General features: G+C 45.6%; 1 protein-coding gene across 21 annotated transcripts in view; it reads left to right on the top strand.

Annotated features, from left to right (window-relative positions):
* Positions 1–21,779, top strand: part of TLCD3A (TLC domain containing 3A) — a 54,826-nt gene that overhangs the window by 26,635 nt on the left and 6,412 nt on the right. For 5 of the 21 annotated variants that reach the window (XM_078372319.1, XM_078372306.1, XM_078372314.1 and 2 more), the window contains 3 exons: positions 16,385–16,506; positions 20,012–21,183; positions 21,517–21,600. The exons of 1 other annotated variant lie outside the window; for it this stretch is intronic. In XM_078372319.1, the coding sequence (XP_078228445.1) occupies positions 21,062–21,183; positions 21,517–21,600 (206 nt within the window). In that variant the 5' untranslated portion in view covers positions 16,385–16,506; positions 20,012–21,061. Of the gene's footprint in view, positions 1–8,745; positions 8,935–16,384; positions 16,507–20,011; positions 21,184–21,516; positions 21,601–21,779 lie in introns of all 21 variants that reach the window. 15 more of the 21 variants (XM_078372307.1, XM_078372313.1, XM_078372301.1 and 12 more) reach the window with 6 other exon arrangements.

Raw genomic sequence — 21,779 nt, 5'->3', positions numbered from 1 at the left:
TTCCCTTGTTATCCGTCTTTTCTTGAGAAATGGGTTAAGATGCAATAAATTTGGAAAGTATGCCGTCATTCACCCTTCTGATGGAGTGGAAGTTAGTATAGTGCTCATAATGTGTCAGATCCATATTTCGTAAATGTTTTCAGACAGTCTGTGGTTTGTCTTTTTATTTTTTAGCAGTCTCTTGAGCTGGTTTTTAACTTCAGTGAAGTATTGGTTAATTTTCCTTTATGATTTGTACTTTTGATGAAAATTCTTTGTCTAATCCAAGATCACAAAACCTTTTTTTTTTTTTTTTTTTTGAGGTAGAGACTTGCTCTGTTGACCAGGCTGGAGTGCAGTGGCACGATCTCGGCTCACTGCAACCTCCTCCTCCCGGTTCAAGCGGTTCTCCTGCCTCAGCCTTCCAAGTAGCTGGGATTACAGGTGCCCGCCACCACGCCCAGACAAGTTTTACACTTGATCTTAGCCAAAAGGCCGAGAAGCGATACGCCCAGCTAATTTTTGTATTTTTAGTAGAGATGAGGTTTCACCAGGTTGGCCAGGCTGGTCTCAAACTCACGACCTCAGGTGATCTGCCCACCTTGGCCTGCCCAAGTGCTGGAATTACAGGCATGAGCCACCATGCCTAGCCACAAAACATTTGCTTCTGTGTTTTCTTTTAGAAGTTTTATTGTTTTAGGTTTTATGTTTATTTCTGTGATCCATTTCAAGTAGATTTTTTAATATGGTACAAAATATAAGTTGAGATTCTTGTTCCAGTCTCATATGTTGAAAACACAATCCTTTCCACCTTGAATTTTCTTGGCACCTTTGTGAAGAATCACTTAACCATAGCTAGCCATGGTGATACATGTCTATAATCCCAACACTTTGGGAGGCTTAGGTGGGAGGACCACTTGAGGCCAGGAGTTTGAGACCAGCCTGAACAACACAGTGAAACCCCATCTCTAAAAACAAAGTTTTAGAAATCAGCTAGGCATGGTGGCACATGCCTGTAGTCCTAGATACTGAGAGGCTGGGGATATATATGGTTCTCTTTCTGGGCTTTCTTTCCCATTTCATCGGTTCATGTGTTTATCCTTTGCCAATACCACATGGTCTTGACTGTTGTAGCTTTATAGTAAGTCTTGAAATCATGTAATTAGAGTCTTCTCTAAGATTGTCCTTTTTCAAAATTGTTTTGGATATTCTAATTTCTTTGCCTTTTCCATATAAAGCATAGGATCAACTTGTTGATTTTTATTTTGTTTGTGTTTATTTATTTAGATGGAGTTTTGCTCTTACCTGCCAGGCTGGAGTGTAGTGGTGTGGTCTCATCTCACTGCAACCTCTGCCTCCTGGGTTCAAGCAATTCTCCTGCCTCAGCCTCCTGAATGGCTGGGATTACAGGCACTCACCACCACGCCCAGCTAGTTTTTTGTATTTTTTAGTAGGGATGGGGTTTTACCATGTTGGCCAGGCTGGTCTGGGACTCCTGACCTCAGGTGATCTGCCCGCCTTGGCCTCCCAAAGTACTGGGATTACAGGCGTGGGCCACTGCGCCTGGCCAACTTGTTGATTTAAAGAAAAAAATCTCTGGGACTTTGATTGGGATTGCATTGAATCTGTAGATCAATTCAGGGAGAATTCACATCTTTACAATATTAAATCTTCCAGTCTGTGAACATGGTATCTTTGTTCATATATTTAAGTCTTTAGTTTCTTTCAACAGTGTGTTTTTGTTTTTAGTATATAGATCGTGCTCATATTTTGCTAGATTTATACTAAATATTTTATGGTTTTTGGTGTTATTATAAATAGTATCTCTTAAAAACTTAAATTTCTCATTTGTCGCTTGCTAGTTATAGAAATGTGATTGATATTTACTTACTTATTTTTATATTTTTGAGACGGAATCTTGCTCTTTTGTCAGGCTGGAGTACAGTGGCATGATCTCGGCTCACTGCATCCTCGATCTCCCGGATTCAAGCAATTCCCCTGCCTCAGCCTCTTGAGTAGCTGGGATTACAGGCATGTGCCTGGCTAATTTTTTGTATTGTTAGTAGGGACAGGGTTTTACCAGGGCCAGGATGGTCTCGATCTTCTGACCTCATGATCTGCCCGCCTCGGCCTCCCAAAGTGCTGGGGTTTCGGGTGTGAGCCCCGCACCCGGCCTGTTTTTATTTATTGACAATATATTGTGCAGCTTTGCTGAACTTACTTGTTAGCTTCAGGAATTTTTTTTGGTAGGCTTTTGGGATTTTTAAGAAGTAGATAATCATCTTACCTCTGAATAAAGACCGTTTTCGTTTTTGCCTTATTACTCTAGCTAGGACCTACAGTATGATATGGAATAAAATTGGCAAGAGTGACTGTTTTGCTTTGTTTCCATGATAGAGTTGTATTTAAAGCTACCATCTTGCTAATTTTCTGTTTGTCGTTGTACTTCCTTGTTAGGTTTTTCTGTTTTTTTAGTGGTCGTCTTAGGTTCACAGTATGCATCTTTATGACAGTGCTGTTGTCACTAATATCACAGTGACAAGGTTATGTCACTTCCCAGGTGAGAGTCTTAGAGTAGACTTCCAGTTCCTTCCTCACATGCTTTGTCTATTCTGCCACGTCCTGCGTCTTCTTTTTAGATATTATGAACACCATCACTCTTTCTAGTTTTGCTTTTTAGAGTAATTAAAAGTCAGAAAATTTTAATATTTACTTTTATTGTTTGTCATTTTTCAAAGTTCTAAATTTATTTTATATTTTTTAGAGATGGGGTCTTACTGTGTTGCCCAGGCTGGCCTCAAACTCCTTGGCTCAACGGATCTTCCTGCCTCAGCCTCCTGAGTGGCTGAGACTACTGGTGTGTGCCACCGCACCCAGCTATTTTATTTTATTTTTTAGGAAATAAATTGTATTGTGTATATTTAAGGTGTATCACTTATTATAGGATACGTATAGACAGTAAACTGGTCTACAGAGAAGCAAATTGATGTATTTGTTACCTCACATAGTTATTTTTATCTCCTTAGATCCCAAGTTCTTTTCTGTACCATATTCCTTCTGCCTGATGCACTTCCTTTAGTATTTCTTACAGCACAGGTCTGCTGGCAGTAAATGCTCTCAGCTTTTCTTTGCTTGAAAAGTTTTAATTTTGCTTTTATTTTTTAAAAATATTTTTGTTTTTTATAGGACTCTCGATTGGCAGTTTTGTTGTTTTATTATTTGTTTTTTAGTACTTAAAAAATGTCTGCCTTCTAGCTTGCATTGTTTCTGAGGAGACGTCAAGTCTGTAGTCATTTTTATTTCATTTTTTATTTATTTTTATGTATTCATTTCTTTTTTGAGACAGAGTCTTTCTCTGTCACCCACACTGGAGTCCAGTGGCAGGATCTCAGCTCACTCTCACCTGTGCTTCTGAGGTTCAAGCAATTCTCCTGCCTCAGCCTCCTGAGTAGCTGAGATTAAAGGCACACATCAATACACGCAGATAATTTTTTGTAATTTTAGTAGAGGTAGGGCTTCACCGTGTTGGCCAGGGTGGTCTCAGATGCCTGGCCTCAGGTGATCCACCCTCCTCGCTCTCCCAAAGTCTTCAGATTACAGGTGTGAGCCACCGGCCAGGCCCCAGTCTGTCGTCATTTTTATCTTTCTCCTCTGTGTTTAATGTGTGTCATTCCTACCCTGGCTGTTTTCAAGGCTGTATCTTTCATTTTGTTTCTAGCAATTTTACTATGATGTGTCTGGTACCTGGTGTTGTCGTCGGTTTTTTGAAGTTATTCTTCTTGGGATTCTGACTTGGGTCAGTGGTTTAATGCCTTTCGCTTAAAAAAAAAAATTATCAGCCATTGTCTCTTCAGATGTTTCTGCTCTGTTCTCCCTTGCTCCTGGAACTCTACTGACACATCTTTCAGAACTTGTAATTCTGTCCTGCAGGTGTTGGGGTTTCTTTTCTTTTTTTTCTCTTTATGTTTCAGTTGGGGACTTTCGATTGACCTTAAGTTCACTGATCCTTTTCTTTTTTTGCTGTGTCAAGTGTGATGAGGCTGTTGAAGGAATTCTTCAGCTCTGATGCTGTGTCCTTTTTTCTAGCATTTCCATTTGACTCTAAGAATTTCCTGCTCTCTGCTGCAATTCCTCCTCTGCTCATGCATGTAAAACACCTTTTCTGCCAGATTCTTTAACATATTATTCATTGTTACTCTAAAATCCCCTCCTCCATAACCTATCTAGTAGTTATAACAAATGGCTCTTCTTTGAGACAGGTTCTGTTGATTGCTTTGTCTCTTAACAGTGGGTTGTTTTTTTGGCATATATGTGTCTTAAAGTTTTTTATTGAATGCCAGACACTTTGTGTAGAAGAGGAGAGAGTGTCCCCATTTTTTTTCTCGTGTACATCCAGTGAAGGTCTTGGAAGAGGGCCTGAGAGTGGGTGCAGACTGCCTGTGTTTATGCTTCCCAGGGCTTCTACACTGTTGCCCTAGCCCGCACTGGGCCTTTGGTAACTTGTTAAACACTTCAGTGAAGCCCTTCTCACCGGCTCATGTGGCACCCCTGTCTTCCCTCTATACCCTTCTACTTGTGAGACAGTTCTCTATCCTCTCTTTCCTTGAGGAGCACATTCCTTCTTAGAATTCAGGATACTTGGTTGTCTTTAGCTCTCTGCTGGGTTCAAGAGTGCAATAGCACGATCTCGGCTCACGGCACCCTCCGCCTCTTGGGTTCAGGCAATTCTCCTGCCTCAGCCTCCCGAGTAGCTGGGATCACAGGCACGCACCACCATGCCCAGCTAATTTTTTTTTTTTTTTTTGTATTTTTAGTAGAGACGGGGTTTCACCATGTTGACCAAGATGGTCTCGATCTCTTGACCTCGTGATCCACCTGCCTCGGCCTCCCAAAGTGCTGGGATTACAGGCGTGAGCCACCGCGCCCGGCCCTGATCAGTGGGTTTTAATGCAGCTAGTATGACAAGTTCATTAAGGAAATTTCAAATTCTTCATTGCAACTAATCCTCAAGATCCTACCACTTTCTTAGTTTTAGTATATAGTTTAAAGAGGATTGATTATCAGCCATGTGCGGTGGCTCACGCCTGTAATCCCAGCACTTAGCGGGGGCCGAGGCAGGCGTATCATGAGGTCAGGAGATCAAGACCATCCTGGCCAACATGGTGAAAACCCCGTCTCTACAAAAAATACAAAAAAAATTAGCTGGGCGTGATGGTGCATGCCTGTAGTCCCAGCTACTCGGGCGGCTGAGGCGAGAGAATTGCTTAAACCCAGGAGGTGGAGAATGCAGTGAGCCGAGATTGCGTCACTGCACTACAGCCTGGGCGACAGAGCAAGTACCCGAAAAGGGCTGCCGTGTTTATTTTGTTATATTAATAGTGCCTGAATAGACTTAAGAGATGGGTATGAAAATATTTCTTCGTTTTCTAATTACATGTATCTATGTGAAGCCAGATTTTCTTCATATTTTCAACCAAAACAACACATCACCACATAGGACTTTGGGTGGATCACGAAGTCAAGAGATCGAGACCATCCTGGTCAACATGGTGAAACCCCATCTCTACTAAATATACAGAAAATTAGCTGGGCATGGTGGCACGTGCCTGTAATCCCAGCTACTCAGGAGGCTGATGCGGGAGAATTGCTTGAACCCAGGAGGTAGAGGTTGCCATGAGCCAAGATGGCGCCATTGCACTCCAGAATGGGTAACGAGAGCAAAACTCCATCTTAAAAAAAAAATATATATATATATATATATATATATATGACTTTACTGCATGTGATGAATATACATTGTTTGTTTATTTTCCCAGATGTCTCCAATGTGCCTGTGGTACTTTCAGGCTCATAAAATACAAATGCCTTTTTCTGAAAAGAAAAGGTAATTATAGCTACTACCGGTTAGGACATTTTTTCATTTAAAAAATTAAGATATTTACATACAGTAAAATTTACTCTTGCAATTTATGATGGAATGAGTTTTGATAAGTGCATATAACTGGCTGGATGCCCTGGCTCACACCTGTAATACCAGCACTTGGAGAAGCCGAAGCTGGCAGATCACTTGAAGTCAGGGGTTCAAGAGCAGCCTGGCCAACATGGTAAAACCTGTCTGTACTAAAAATATAAAAATTAGCTGGGCATGGTGGTGCACAGAATTGCTTGAACCCGGGAGGTGGAGGTTGTAGTGTGCCAAGATTGAGCCATTGCACTCCAGCCTGAGTGACAGAGGAAGACTCCATCTGTCTCAAATAAATGAAGGAATGAATGAATGCATGCATGCATATAACCATGTACCTACTACCACAATGTAGTTATAGGACAATTCCATTATTCCCCCAAATTCCCTCTTGCCCCACCCCATCCACTGTCAAACACTGACTTGGTTTCTGTATAGTTTTTTTTCCCTTGAGATGGAGTCTCGTTCTATTGCCAAGGCCGGAGTGCAGTGGCACAGTCTTGGCTCACTGCAACCTCCGCCTCCTGGGTTCAAGCAATTCTCCTGCCTCAGCCTCCTGAGTAGCTGGGATTACAGGTGTACAGCACCATGCCCAGCTAATTTTTGTATTTTTAGTAGAGACGGGGTTTCGCCATGCTGGCCAGGCTGGTCTCGAACTACTGACCTCAAGTGATCTGCCAGTATCAGCCTCCGAAAATGCTGGGGTTACAGGTGTGAGCCACTGTGCCCAGCCTGTCCCTATCATTTTGATGTTTCCAGAATATCATATACATGGAATCACACAATGTGACCCCTGTGCAGTTTGGTTTTCTCCCCTAACATAAAGGATTTATGGATTACCGACCCATGTTGTTGCATGTATCCGTAATTCATGTCTTCTCTCTGACTGGTATTCCACTGTATGAATGCAACCATAATTTATCAAGTCCCTGGTTGAAGGACATTTGAGTTTTTCCATTTTTGGGGAATTATGAATAGAGCTGCTATAAACATTCATGTACAGATTTTTATGTGAACATAAGTTTTCCTGTCACTTGGATAAATACCTAGACATGGGATTGCTGAGTTATATGATATGTCTGTTTAACTTTCTAAAAAACTGGTAAACTGTTTTCCAGAGTGGCTGTATCACTTTCACATTCTTTTTTTTTTTTTTTTTTTTTTTTTGAGACGGTGTCTCGCTGTTGTTACCCAGACTGGAGTGCAACGGCATGATCTCGGCTCACCGCAACCTCTGCCTTCTGGGTTCAAGCAATTCTGCCTCAGCCTCCCAAGTAGCTGGGACTGCAGGTGCGCACCACCATGCCCAGCTAATTTTTGTATTTTTAGTAGAGACGGGGTTTCACCTTGTTGACCGGGATGATCTCGATCGCCTGACCTTGTGATCCACCAGCCTCAGCCTCCCAAAGTGCTGGGATTATAGGCATGAGCCAGCGCACCCGGCCCACTTTCACATTCTTACCAGCAAGGTATGAGAGTCCGTTTGCTCACAGAGCTTATTTTTAATGATGGTAATGGTAAGGAACATTTCTCAGCCCTTGCTACATGCCACGCAGCATGCGAAGCATGTTACATGCATTTAATTAACACAGCAATTTGCTCGTTTAATTCACACAGCAATTCTGAGGTTGTTAGGTTTTTATTATTATCCCCATCTAACAGTAGATGAAGATCTAGAAGAACAGCAAACAACAAAATAAAAACTTTTCTAAGACCTAGAGCTAAATCTTCCCACGGTGCATTAACCTATTCAGGATGTTTATTGAACGACTGTTCCTGCTGGTGACAGTTAGTCAAGCTAGGTGCTGGGAATTCGGCAGTGAGCAAAATAGACCACATGGCCACTCTAAAAGCTGTTTCTATGTATGAAAAGGGTGTTGGTACAAATAAACGTAGAATTGTGATAGACCCAAACAAAGAAAGGAAAAGCACGTGTTGGGAGACTATGGATGGAGAGTTCTGATTGGATTAGGGGTCAGGAAAACCTCTCCTTTCGTTTTTGTTTTTGTTTTGTTTTGCTTTGAAGACAGAGTCTCACCCTGTTGCCCAGACTGGAGTGCAGTGGTGTGATCTTGGCTCACTGCAATCTCCGCCTCCCGGGTTCCAGTGATTCTCCTGCCATAGCCTCCTGAGTAGCTAGGAGGCACCTGCCACCTCGCCCAGCTAATGTTTTATTTTTAGTAGAGACGTGGTTTCACTATGTTCGCCAGGCTGGTCTCGAACTCCAAACTCCTAACCTCAGGTGATCCACCCACCTCGGCCTCCCAGAGTGCTGGGATTATAGGCGTGAGCCACAGCGCCCAGCCAGTAAGTGATTTTTAAGCTGAAGCCAAGGGTGGGAAGCGAACATAGCATATGGATAAAAGGAACAGGATGTGCAAAACCCGTGAGTATGAACACAATTGGCCAGGGTGGTGGAACTTTGACAGTCAAGGGGAGAGTGATACCCCTTGGAAGCTGGAGAAAGGGGCATTGCCAGATGATGAGGGATCTGGAAGGTTGTCTTGAAGGACCAGGAAGCCTTTTAAGGATTGTAAGCAGAGGAGTGGCATGACCAGGTTTGCATGCATGCCATCAGCCCTATCCCTCCATTTTGTTTTCTTTGCCTCAGAGCTTCCCACATTGTGGAGAGTTGTGCAGCTAGGGTGACACGTTCAGCACAAATCCCTGTTGTCTTATTTCTGCTGATTTTGATTGTCCTTCTTAGCATCCACTGTCAATTCTCAATGGCACTCCCCCAGGAACCAAAGCCTTCCCCTCCTCTGGAGCTCTAACTCCATGATATCCCTTCTCCCTCTTTGCAGATAAGCTCCGAATAATACAAAAGGTTGCAGTGAGCCAAGGTTGTGTCACTGCACTCCAGCCTGGATGACAAAGACTCTGTCTCAAAAAATAAACAAAAAGTTAGCTGGGCATGGTGGCACACACCTGTAATCCCAGCTACTCAGGAGGCTGACAGGACAATCGCTTGAACCCGGGAGACAGAGGCTATGGTGAGCCAAGATTCCACTATTGCACTCCAGCCTGGGGACAGCAAGATTCTGTCTCAAAACAAAAACCAACTTCCTATTTTGTTGTAGGATAGGATATAGCGGATGATAAAATATCACAGAAAACATTTTTTCAACCTTGAAATTTCACTGTATGAGGCAGAAATTCAGTTTGTAATATTTTAAAAGCAAAACAAAACTAAACCCTGTGTCCTTCAGCAGGTGATGGGGGAGGATGGATTGGAAAGGAGCACAGCAGGCTGTGAGGGAGTCATGTGGCACTCCGAAAGGAGACGCCAGAGTGAGGTGGAAACACCATCAAACCTCACACAAGGAGTTTTCATCACGTTTCTCACCTTGCCAAAAATGCTTTATGTATCTCATATAGAAATGTTCTGTAATTTTCAAACAGCCTTTGTTAATGAAGTTCAGAGAGATCTCTAAATTTCATGTCTCTGCCATTGTAGTCTTAATGACTGTGGAAAGGAATCTCAACTGTCCTGTTACATTTGCAACCAGCTTGCTGGAGTGCACAGTGTAATGTACTCAGTAGGTACTGTGCAGAGAAGGTTCTTTTCATGAGATCAAGACAGTGAGCTTTCCACATGACCTTCCTTCTGTAGGAAGGACCTTCTCCTAAACAGCTGAGTTTTTTGTGGAACTTCCTGTGCAGGCCATCTGAATGACCTGGTCCATGCCCACTAAATGCCAGTAACATAGCACCTTTCCTCAACATTGATGTAGCCAACAGTACCCTACACATATGTTATAAATATCCCCAAGGCTTCCAAGCATCACTGAGATCCTATTGTCACTCTGGTGGCACAAGTTCCCAGGCCAACTTGTAGTGGAGGAGTAGGGTTTAATTTCTACTTGTTCAAAATGTTCTCTTGGTGAGTCTTTATTGACTGTTTCTAGTACATGACTTTTCATGATGACCAGTTATTTCACTGTCCTTTATTCCTGAATTTCCTGAATATTGGACCCTGGCACTTGTTCTTGATTGACACTCCGAGGATTCTGAACACTCCCTGTATCCTGGACACCAGTTTTATTTTGGCTGGTACGCTGGTTCTCTGCATGCCCATTCTTGCTGAGCAGATGATGATCTACAGCTGGTTTCAGCAGCTCCCCTGTTCCCATGGTCATTTACATATGCTATCTCCCAACTGCTTTTAAAATTAAAACCTTTTCCATTGGCTACATTGGGTTCATATTAAAGTAATCCTTTCCCTGACTCAAGGAAGTAATAATTATATAGGCCAAATTAATAAACCCTCCTGTACAAATTTTATATATGCCAACAACTATAAAAAGACATCTTGGCTGGGCACAGTAGCTCACACCTGTCATCCCAGCACTTTGGGAGGCCGAGGCGAGTGGATCACCTGAGGTCAGGAGTTTCAGACCAGCCTGACCAACATGGAGAAATGTCTTCTCTACTAAAATTACAAAATTAGTAGGGTGTGGTGGCGCATGCCTGTAATCCCAGCTACTCAGGAGGCTGAGGCAGGAGAATCGCTTGAACCTGGGAGGCAGAGGTTGTGGTGAGCAGAGATCACACCATTGCACCCCAGCCTGAGCAATAAGAGCAAAACTCCATCTCAAAAAAATAAATATTAACACTTCTGTTACAAAACTTAGATTAACTAGTACAATCACTATAATGTAGCTAACATTAATTCATTGTGTTTATGACCCTAAGCACCTTCTATACACTGTTTTTCGACTCTGCTTCCCACTCGGTTCTGCTGAATTCCAGAGCAGTGTCTTCAGCTGCCGTGCCTTTTCCTAGTGTACAGCAGCAGTTCTGAGGAACTAAAGAACTCTATATCGATCCTTTCCCTGGAAAAATACACGTTTGCTTAGCATTTTGCATGCAGTTTTAATGAAGGGTGTTTCACTGAGTATTTTTTAACCTGTTTTTCTTAGCCCACGCCTCTTTCTGCTAAACCTACAAATGCTGTGAACACCCTTCCACACCCAGTATTTTCACAAGAGTACGCTCTTCGTCACTAGAATTTTACAGTCACTGATAGGGAAATTATATCCTCTCTTCACCTGCCCAGAATATTTTGCTCAGCTAACCTTATTTTAGCTGTACTTCTGGAAATCAGTAGAAAGTTTTTATTGCCTAAACATAATGTTCTTCAAGGCCAGGTGTGATGGCTTATTGGGAGGCCAAGGAGGGAGGATCACTGGAACCCAGGAGTTCAAGAGGAGCCTGGGAAATAGAGGGAAACTTCCTCTCTATTAAAAAAAAAAAAAAAAAGCCTGTGTGGTGGAGCACATCTTTAGTCCTAGCTGCTTGGGAAGCTGAGATGAAAGGATTCCCTGAGCCCAGGAATTCGAGGCTGCAGTGAGCCATGTCAGTGCACGGCAGCCTGGGTGACAAAGCAAGACTCCGTGTCTAAAATATATTTAAGCTTCTGGCAGGGCGTAGTGGCTCATACCTGTAATCCCAGCACTTTGGGAGGCCAAGGCAGGTGGATCACCTGAAGTTGGAAACCAGCCTGGCCAACCTGGTGAACCCAGTCTCTATAAAAAATACAAAAAATTAGCCGGGTATGGTGGCAGGTGCCTGTAATCTCAGCTAATCAGGAGGATTCTCTATATGTTGCTCTGTTTCTTTCTCTCTCTCTCTTTTTTTTTTTTTAAATGAGACTGGGTCTCACTTTGTTATCCAGGCTGGAGTGCAGTGCTGCAATCATAGGTCACTGCAACCTTGACCCCCTGGGCTCAAGTGATCCTGCCACCTCATCCTCCTAAGTAGCTGTGACTACAGGTACACACCACCACGCCCAGCTGTATTTCTTTTAATGGCTGCAGAGTATTCCACAGTTTGAACATACTGTAAATTACTTATTCTATTCCTTTTTCCTTTTTTTTTTTTTTTTTTTTTGAGATGGAGTCTTGCTCTGTAGCCCAGGCTGGAGTGCAATGGCACAATCTCGGCTCACCGCAACCTCTGCCTCCCAGGCCCTGGTTCAAGCAATTTTCCTGCCTCAGCCTTCCAAGTAGCTAGGATTACAGGTACGCACCACCATGCCCAGCTAATTTTTGTATTTTTAGTACAGATGAGGTTTCACCATGTTGGACAGGCTGGTCTTGAACTCCTGACCTTGTGATCCTCCCACCTTGGCCTCCCAAAGTGCTGGGATTACAGGCAGGAGCCACCGCGCCCGGCTTCTATTCCTTTTTATTTTTGGGAACACAATCTCACTCTGTCACCCAGACTTGAGTGCAAAGACGTGATCTCAGCTCACTGCAGTCTCCGCCTCCGAGGCAATTCCCCTGCCTTAGCCTCCTGAGTAGCTGGGATTACAGGTGCATGCCACCAAGTCAGGCTACTTTTTGTATTTTTAGTAGAGTAGGGGTTTCACTATGTTGGCCAGGCTGGTCCTGAAGTCAAGTAATCTGCCAGCCTTGGCCTCCCAAAGTGCTAGGATTACAAGTGTGAGCCATTGTGCTGGGCCTTATTTATTCTATTCCTAAATATTCGGGTTGTTTCTAATTTTTGGCTATTATAAACAACACTATATTCTTTTTTTTTTTTTTTTTTTGAGACCAAGTCTTGTTCTGTTGCCCAGGCTGGAGTGCAGTGGCACAATCTCAGCTCACTGCAGCCTCTACCTCAGGGTTCAAGTGATTCTCCTGCCTCAGCCTCCTGAGTAGCTGGGATTATAGGCATGCCACCACACTGCTAATTTTTATATTCCAAAGTGCTGGGATTACAGGTATGAGCCACTGTGCCCAGCCTAATAGTATATTATTTTAATTCTACCAGCACTGTAAAAAAAAAAAAAAATGCCTATGTCCTTGTATACTTAAGCACACTGGATATTTTCAGTCTTTTCAATATTCACTTACAATGTGTGCGTGTGTGTATTTTGAGAGACAGGGTCTCACTTTATCACCAGGCTGGAATATAGTGGCAGGATCATGGCTCACTGAAGCCTCAAACTTCTGGGCTCAAGGGATCCTCCCACCTCTGCTTCCCATGCAGCAGGGACTACAGGAACACACTACCACACCTGGCTAATTTTTAAATTTTTTTGTAGGGTCTTGTTATGCTGCCTAGGCTGGTCTTGAACTCCTAGTCTCAGGTGATCCTCATGGCTCGCCTCCCAAAGCACTAGGATTACAGGTGTTGTGTCCGGCCTACTTATAAAGCTTTTAACTGGCCTTTTCATATTTCTTCTGTGTATTTCTTGTTTATATCATTTAAAAAATTCTTTTGGATTATTTATTTTCCTTAATAATTTGTAGGCTCTCTGACTATTCTGGATATTCTGATGCTGTATGCTACAGACACATTGTTACTTGTCTTTAACTTCTGTCACCCAGACCGGAGTGCGATGGAGCCTCACTGCAACCTTGAACTCGTGGGCTCAAGCAATCCACCCAAGTAACTGGGACTACAGGCATGGCACCATGCCTGGCTTGTCTTTTAATAGTGCTTTTTGATGTACAATTTTGTGTTCTTTGAGACCGGGTCTCGCTCTGTCTGTTGCCCGTGCTGGAGTGCAGTGGCACGATCATAGCTCACTGCAATCTCCACCTCCTGGCACGAGTGATCGCCTCCCAAGTGATTGGAACTTCAAGCATGTGCCACCATGCTCGACTGATTTTTTTATTTTTTGTAGAGATGGGGTTTTGCCATGTTTCCCAGGCTGTTTTCGAACCCTTGAGCTCAAGTGATCCATCCACCTTGGCCTCTCAAAGTGCTAAAATTACAGGAATGAGACACTGTGCCAACCAGTAGTGTTTTTTGATGTACCTTTTTTTTTTTTTTTTTTTTTTTTTTTTGAGACTGAGTTTCGCTCTTGTTAGCCAGGTTGGAGTGCAATGGTGCAATCTCGGCTCACTGCAACCTCCGCCTCCTGGGTTCAGGCAATTCTCCTGCCTCAGCCTCCTGAGTAGCAGGGATCACAGGCATGTGTCACCATGCCCAGCTAATTTTTTGTATTTTTAGTAGAGACGGGGTTTCACCATGTTGACCAGGATGGTCTCGATCTCTTGACCTCATGATCCACCCGCCTCAGCCTCCCAAAGTGCTGGGATTACACGCGTGAGCCACTGTGCCCAGCCTTTTTTTTTTTTTTTGGTATACAAATCTGTCAGTCCTTCTCTATATGACATCGGGGTTTTATACCTTGTTTGGGAAAACTTTCTCTAGCCTATTTATAAAAATATTTATAAAATATTTTCCAAAAGTTTCTTCCAGTACATTTGTAGTGTTTAACCCATGATCTATCTGAATTTATTTTTGTGTTTGGTGTGGGGTGCACTGTACTGGTTTCCTGGAGCTGTCTTCACAAGTTACCACAGCTTGGAGTGCCTAGGACAGCAGACATTTTCTCACAGTCCTGTGGGCAGAGGTCTGAAATCAGCAAGTCGAAGGACTGGTTTCTTTTTGGAGCCTCTGAGGGAAAAACCCTCCCATGCCTGTCTCTCAGCGTCTGGGGCTGATGGCAGGCCTCGGCATTCCTTGTCTTGTGGACGCGTCATTCCAGTCTCACTCCGTTCTCACATCCCTTCGGCTCTGTATCTCTGTGTCGTCTTCTGTCTAACTGGATTTAGGGGCCACCCCAATCCAGGATGTCCCCATCTCAGTCCTCACCTTAATCGTATCTGCAAAGAGCCCATTTCCAAATAAGGCCATATGCTGAGGCTCTGGGTAGACACGAGCTGTGCGGAACACTGCTTCACTTCCTACTTTGTCTAATTGGAAGGCTCATCATTTCTGTGGCTTTCCTATGTAGTCCTTTTCCTCACAAGTATGACATGCTCGTCACAAATAAAATTTAGTAGGTCTGAAGCCAGGTGTGATGGCTCATGCCTGTCATCCCAGCACTTAGGAGGAAAGAGGGAGGATGGCTTGAGGCCAGGAGTTTGAGACCAGCCTGGGTAACAGAGTGGGACACACCCCTGCCACCTTTATTTTTTTGAGATAGTGTCTCCATCTGCCCCTCAGGCTGGATGCAGTGGTACCATCGCAGCTCACTGCAGTCTCAACCTCCTTGGGCTCAGATGATCTCCCACCTCAGCCTCCCAAGGAGCTGGGGCTATGGGCATGCACCACCACAACCAGCTAAGTTTTTTTTTTTTTTTTTTTTAAGAGACAGTATTTCACCATTTGCCCAGGCTGGTCTGGAATTCCTGGTCTCAAGCAGTCTGCCCACCTTGGCCTCTCAAAGTGCTGGATTTACAGAGTGAGCTAGTGTGCCTAGCCCTTAAATATTTTTTAAACCTGAGTCTGAAAATGCTGCTTTCAAATAGGTGTGATTATCCACAAACAAGCCAGATTTTGCATTTATAGCAAAATAAATTTGTATGTGAAAGTACTTTGAAAAACACCGCGCATATATAAAAGTGCTACATCCTTAGTTCCTTGTGTGAATTACACAGCAATCATAGCACTGTGTACAAGAGCAAAGTCTCCCTGAAGTGCAGCTGCCACCCCTATTTGTGGAAACCATGTGCTTGGGTGTGACTGTGCTTCTTAGCCTCAGAGTTTGCTCTTGTGAAGAACTCAGGATTAAAAAAAAAAAGGAAGCTGCAGCCTGGAGCTGGCGTAAGGCCGGCCTAGGGGACCTTTAATCCAGTGGGTGCTTACTGGGAAGCTTCTCAGCAGGGAACTATGCTTGGGAATCCAGCATAAATAATAATCATTCCTGCCTGTGCTAGGCACAGTTTAACATTTTGCAAATATGATCTCACTTAATTCTCCCAGCCATCCTGGAGGGTAGGTGGAGGAACCCCATTCTGCTGGGGAAGAAGGCAGTGTTTTCTCCATGCCAGCAGCTTCTGGGTGGTGGGGCCAGGGCTGGACCCACGTTCTCTGATCCCAGCTCCAGTGCTGCAGGCCACGGCTGCCTCCCAGACAGCTCCTACAGTCAGGGAGAAGCACACACACGTCAGTGCAGAGCTACGCTCATCAGGCAAACTAAGTGAAGGAGAAATTCAGAGCAGGGTGATTAACTTCTTTCTGGCCACACTCAGAGGCCTAAGAGCAAGACATCTCATTCTTTGTGCTGTTTCTTCAAATGCAGTGTGGCTTTACTTGGAGCTAGCCTGCAGCGAATGAAGTTCTACAGAAGGCTGCTGCTCTCCTTCTCTTCCTACGCCTCTGTCCTCCTTCTCCGTGTCTGACTGTTCTTTTCCTCTTGTTCTGTGGTTGTGCCAATCTTTGCATCTTCATTTCTATGTCCATCTTTTTACATTGAAGAGTGTGTATTGGCATTGTGTGTGTATGTGTGTGTTTTGAGACAGGATCTCACTCTGTTGCCCAGGCTGGAGTACAGTGCTGTGCTTACACTTCACTGCAGCCTCAACCTCCTGAGCTCAAGCAATCCTACTTCAGCCTCCCAAGTAGCTGGGACTACAGGTGCGTGCCACCACACCCAGCTAATTTGTTTTGTTTTGTTGTTTTGTTTTTTTTTTTTGCCAGGTTGCTCAGGCTGGTCTTAAACTCCTGGGCTCAAGTGATCTGCCCACCTTGGACAGATCCCAGAGTGCTAGGATTACTGTTGTGAGCCACTGTGCCAGTCTCTGTTAGGATTTCTAAAGGAGGTAAGTGGACAGAGACCTGTAAGTTCCCTCTTGGTTCTGGAGCTCACTATGTGAAGGTGTTTCCTGTGTGATCTCAATTGTTTTTCATGTAGATGGTTTTCCCACATAGGAGGAAAAGGTCCTTGATCAAGGGTAGTTGCCCACACATCACCTATCTTAATGGCATTTGCTTGAGAACTTGCAAAGTATTTTAAAAGTAAATATAGTATTTTCCATTTAAGGCTGAAGAAACCAGGAAGCAGATATTCCCTAATGATAGTGAGTGGGGTTCAGAGTTATGGGGTAGAGGGGACTGAAAGGCAGGGCCACATATTTTTGTGGTGGTAGAATCCCTCCATAGCCCTTTACAATGGGGATCTTTATAAATTCTGTGTTCAAGGGGGCAAGAATCTAAATTTTGTGAGTGAGTTTTATCTTGGCATGAAGTAGCCCAGATTTTCACGGGAAATCCACACAAGCGGCATAATTACGAACTTGTTAAATCCCAGCCCTATAGCATGGAGTAGCAGAAATCACCCTGGAACATGAATCCAGCCCTAGGTTCTAACCTGGGCCTTGTCATTCACAGGGTGGCAAGTCAGTGTACTGTGCTACACTTAGGTCTCTTCATCTGTAAAATGAAAATAACATGTGTAGCCTACCTCACTGGTTATTTTGAGACCCAAGTGAGATAATGCATGTGAAAATGCTTTGAAAATTTATAAAGTTACATATAAATATAGTATAGTGTTCATAGCAGCATCGGAGCCTGTAAATTCACCATACACATTTATATTTATGAGTCAATAATCAGGAACAGCATTAATCGGAAACTATATTATGAGAAATTGTTATTCTCTCCTGGTTTATCAGGTTTGAAAACAGTATACTCATTCAGCACATGGAACCGAAGGCAGAAGGTACTGAGTTTAAATCCCAACTCTGCCACTGGCAATGTGACCTTTGGCAATTTTTAAATTGCTCTGGTCTGAATCTTATTTTGCTGATACACACACACACACACACACACACACACACACACACAGGCACTCATACACACACACACACACACACACACACACACAGAGAATAACATTTGTTGTGAGCATTTAATGAGGCAGTGAATACAAAACATTTGATATAGGGCCCAGCAGGTAGTAAGTGCTCAACCAATTGAGCTTTAGAAAATATGAAACATGTATTGAACCCTTAGAATGTGCCAGGCCTAGGCCAGGCGCGGTGGCTTACCCCTGTAATCCCAGCACTTTGGGAGGCTGAGGCAGGCAGATCACAAGGTCAAGAGATTGAGACCATCCTGGCCCAACATGGAGAAACCCCATCTCTACTAAAAATACAGAAATTAGCTGGGTGTGGCTGTGGGTGCCTGTAATCCCAGCTATTCAGGAGGCTGAGGCAGGAGAATCACTTGAACCCTGGAGGTGGAGGTTGCAGTTAGGCGAGATCACACCACTGCAGTCCAAACCTGGTGACAGAACAAAGCTCCATATCAAAAAAAAAAAAAGAATGTGCCGGGGCTAACTTGGGGTACAAAATGAAATGACACAGTCCTTGTCTCAAAGACCTAACAGTCTGGTGGAGAAACATACATACAAATAAAAAAAACCAACAGACTCATTACTCAAAACGCAAAGGCAGATTTAGAAATTGAATTTTTCTAAATCTGGAAGAGACATTTCTAATTACTGGAAGAGACATAGAAGCCTTCTTAGAGAAGGAAACATCTGATTCAAGACTTTTGAAGGATGAGCAGAAGTTTGTGTAAACCAGGCTCAGTGTTTTTTGCTTGGCTTTATCATTTGCCCACAGAGGTTTGACCACTTGAGAAGCCAACGTTCATGTTTATGCTTGTTAGCTTTATGGTGATTCAACCTAAACATTCTGGTGACTTCACTGAACATGGTGTTGAAACTCATTTCACTTGCTATCTTCTTTTTTTTTTGAGACAGAGTTTCGTTCTTGTTACCCAGGCTGGAGTGCAATGGCACGATCTCGGCTCACCGTAACCTCCGCCTCCTGGATTCAGGCAATTCTTCTGCCTCAGCCTCCTGAGTAGCTGGGATTACAGGCACACGCCACCATGCCCAGCTAATTTTTTTGTATTTTTAGTAGAGACAGGGTTTCACCATGTTGACCAGGATGGTCTCAATCTCTTGACCTCGTAAGCCACCGCGTCTGGCCTCACTTGCTATTTTCTATACATGAAACATCTGCTGTTTTGTCTTCAATTCATAAAGATGTCTTACCAGCTGTACAAACAGCTTCTTGTGTAGGGTAGATTGGTTCCCACCACTTAAAAGTGCAGCATACCCAGTGCCAAGTTGCTGGTCCCTTTAAGGAGGGAGGGCAGGGAGGACTCGTAACCACTTGTCACTCTCTGGAAACGCTGGTGCTGGAGGTGACTGTGATAATGCATAGGAAGCAAACTGGAATACACAGAGTGGTTTTCCTGGAGAGAATGTGGAGTTCACAGATAGCTGGTTTTGTCCACCAGCAAATGTGAAAATACAGAGAGCTTTGCATTTGTCAGAGACCTTGGTACCAAACTGAAGTGGCTTTCTCATTTCACGAAGTATGTTAGCAATGAATTTGGGAGCTAGAGTAGAAATTCCAGGCTTTTCTTAAGGCTGTTTGCTACCTTGATGTTGGCTGAGTCCCTTTTCTTTTTCTTTCTTTTTTTTTTTTTTTGAGACGGAGTTTCGCTCTTGTTACCCAGGCTGCAGTGCAATGGCGCGATCTCCGCTCAGCGCAACCTCCGCCTCCTGGGTTCAGGCAATTCTCCTGCCTCAGCCTCCTGAGTAGCTGGGATTACAGGCATGCGCCACTGTGCCCAGCTAATTTGAGTCCCTTTTCTTAACAACATATAGGAAGATGTTGGTAGCTACATGCATTCCAAAAGGTCACAACCAAATAACTACCAGTTCCTTTCCTTAAAAGGAAAAATTGTCTTTTACGTCTGAGAACCATTTTCAGATTCCATAATAAATGAATACAAATTGAAAAAAACAAAAGCTGTGCTCACTATACCAGTTCCTACATCAGTAACTTGCCGTGTTAAAAGTCATTTAACTGAAAAGAAATCATCTGCCACTTTATACAGGTCATAGAATCATAAGAATCTCAAGATGGAAGAGCTTAAAACGGCTAGTAACCCAGTCTCCCTCTCATTTCACAAGCCAGCAAATCATGGCCTAGAGAGCTGAGCCCGGCTATTCTGAAGTCCTCACATGGGTTTCTGGTCAGCATTTTGCATGATGGTGCTCTGAAGAGACCCTTGCATTTGTAGTAACATAAATGAACTATATTTCCTGCCCCCTACATTTGTTAGCTTAGGAAGATACAGACCAAAGCAAAACAAAGCTGTAGGTTCCTAAAGGAGAGAATCCAGTGATACTGAAATTTCTGTCCTCATCCAGGTGATTGGCACTTAGCGCAAATGGAATATATTACAGTTCATTCCCATTTAGGGTGGCTGTCCTGATAATTTCTTTTTTTTTTTTTTTTTGAGATAAGAGTCCTGCTCTGTCGCCCAGGCTGGAGTGCAGTGGTGCGATCTCGGCTCACTGCAACCTCCGCCTCCCGGGTTCAAGTGATTCTCCTGCCTCAGCCTCCTGAGTAGCTGGGTTACAGGCGCCCGCCACCACACACAGCTAATTTTTGTATTTTTAGGAGAGACAGGATTTCAGCATGTTGGCCAGGATGGTCTCGAACTCATGACCGCAGGTGATCCACCTCCCAAAGTGCTGGGATGACAGGCCTGAGCCACTGCTTGTAAATAATGACACAGTGTGAACAACAAAACAGTCAGTAAGCCTCTGGGTGGTATCTCCCGACAGAGCCAAAGCCAAGAGGCAGCTCCCCAGAAAGCCTGCGGCCCCCACAGTCCACTCCTGGTCCAGAGGGAGAGGGGCTGCTGGATGCCGTGGGGGGGGGGCACGTCTCACGCTTTCTGAGGGTTCCCCCTGGAGCAGCCGCAGCAGCGGGCGGGAGGCCACGTCCTGACTCCCATCGGGAAGCACCAGGCTTGGTGGACTAGGCCGGTGGGGACAGAGCCACAGGCCGCTCTCTCCTTCCTTCCTTCCCGGGAGGGATATGGTGCGACCGCGGGCTCGCCCACCCTGCGGTCCCTCGGTCCTGCACCCCGCCCGCCCGCCGAGGGCCTGGAGCAGAGCAGGTGTGGGGGCGGGCGCGGCGCGGGTGACGGAACAGAAGCCCAGGGAGCCCGGTCCTTCCCGCCTGCGGTCGCCCAGTTGGTCCGGGAGGTGGCGTCGGTGGACTCGGAATCGCGCGCGCCAGGCGACGGCCTCCGCCCCCGTCCGCCCGCCTGCCTGAGACGCCGCAGAGCCTTCGGGCGGGAGACGCAGGGAGACCCCGCCCCGCCCCATTGCGGCTGCCGGGCCTGGTCACGCGCAGAGCCGCGCCGCCGTGGGATCGTGGGATCCGAGCCAGCGCCCGGGCGAGGGCGGCGGGTAGAAAGCGCGCGGCCGGGCCGAGGCGCGCCCAGCGCAGCCCAGCCACGCCGCACGGCGCCAGCAAGGCGGCCGGATCCTCAGCCCCCATGCTGCTGACGCTGGCTGGGGGCACGCTTTTCTTCCCGGGCCTCTTCGCGCTCTGCTCCTGGGCGCTGCGCCGCTGGGGGCCCGAATGGACCTGCACGGACCGCGTGATGATCAGCACCAGGTACCCGGGCCTCGGCCTCGGCCCGGCACTGCCCCCACCCTCCCCACCCACCGGCTGTGCGGGGCCCAGGGCGGAAAACCAGCGGCAGGAAGCCTGGGGGCCCGTCATCGGGGTCGCCGCGGCCCTAGCTTCCCGGAGAGCCTCCACGTCTGGACCTGGAGGGAGCGAGGCAGGCTGGGGCCGGGGCGCGCGGGGAACGCAGGGGAGTCTCCGGAGCCCGCTCCCCGCCTCCGCCCGCAACTGGGGCTGGCCGGGTGGGAGAGTCGGGCTCCGAGGTCCTCGGGACTGGACCGATCGCGCGCTCTCTCTCTGTTTTCCTCCCCGCCCGCCTAGGCTGGTGTCCTCGGTGCAGGCAGTGCTGGCCACCGGCTCGGGGATCGTCATCATTCGCTCCTGCAACGACGTGGCCACCGGCAGGTAACAACCAGGCCCGAGGAGCGTGATGGAGACACGCACATTCCGTGGCTCGCAGCAGGCGCCGGCTCCTCTCAGCACGGGCTCTTAGATTCTAGCTGACTATGGGAAAAACGGGCACAGCCATGAGCTCCTCTTCCTCTCGGAGCCTCTGAGCATCCCCAGCTTAGGAGAAAGGACGA

Source organism: Callithrix jacchus, chromosome 5 (assembly GCF_049354715.1).
Source record: "Callithrix jacchus isolate 240 chromosome 5, calJac240_pri, whole genome shotgun sequence".
Taxonomy (NCBI): domain Eukaryota; kingdom Metazoa; phylum Chordata; class Mammalia; order Primates; family Cebidae; genus Callithrix; species Callithrix jacchus.
Note: the sequence above shows the minus strand (reverse complement) of the source record. Positions and strands in the feature narration are given on the sequence as shown.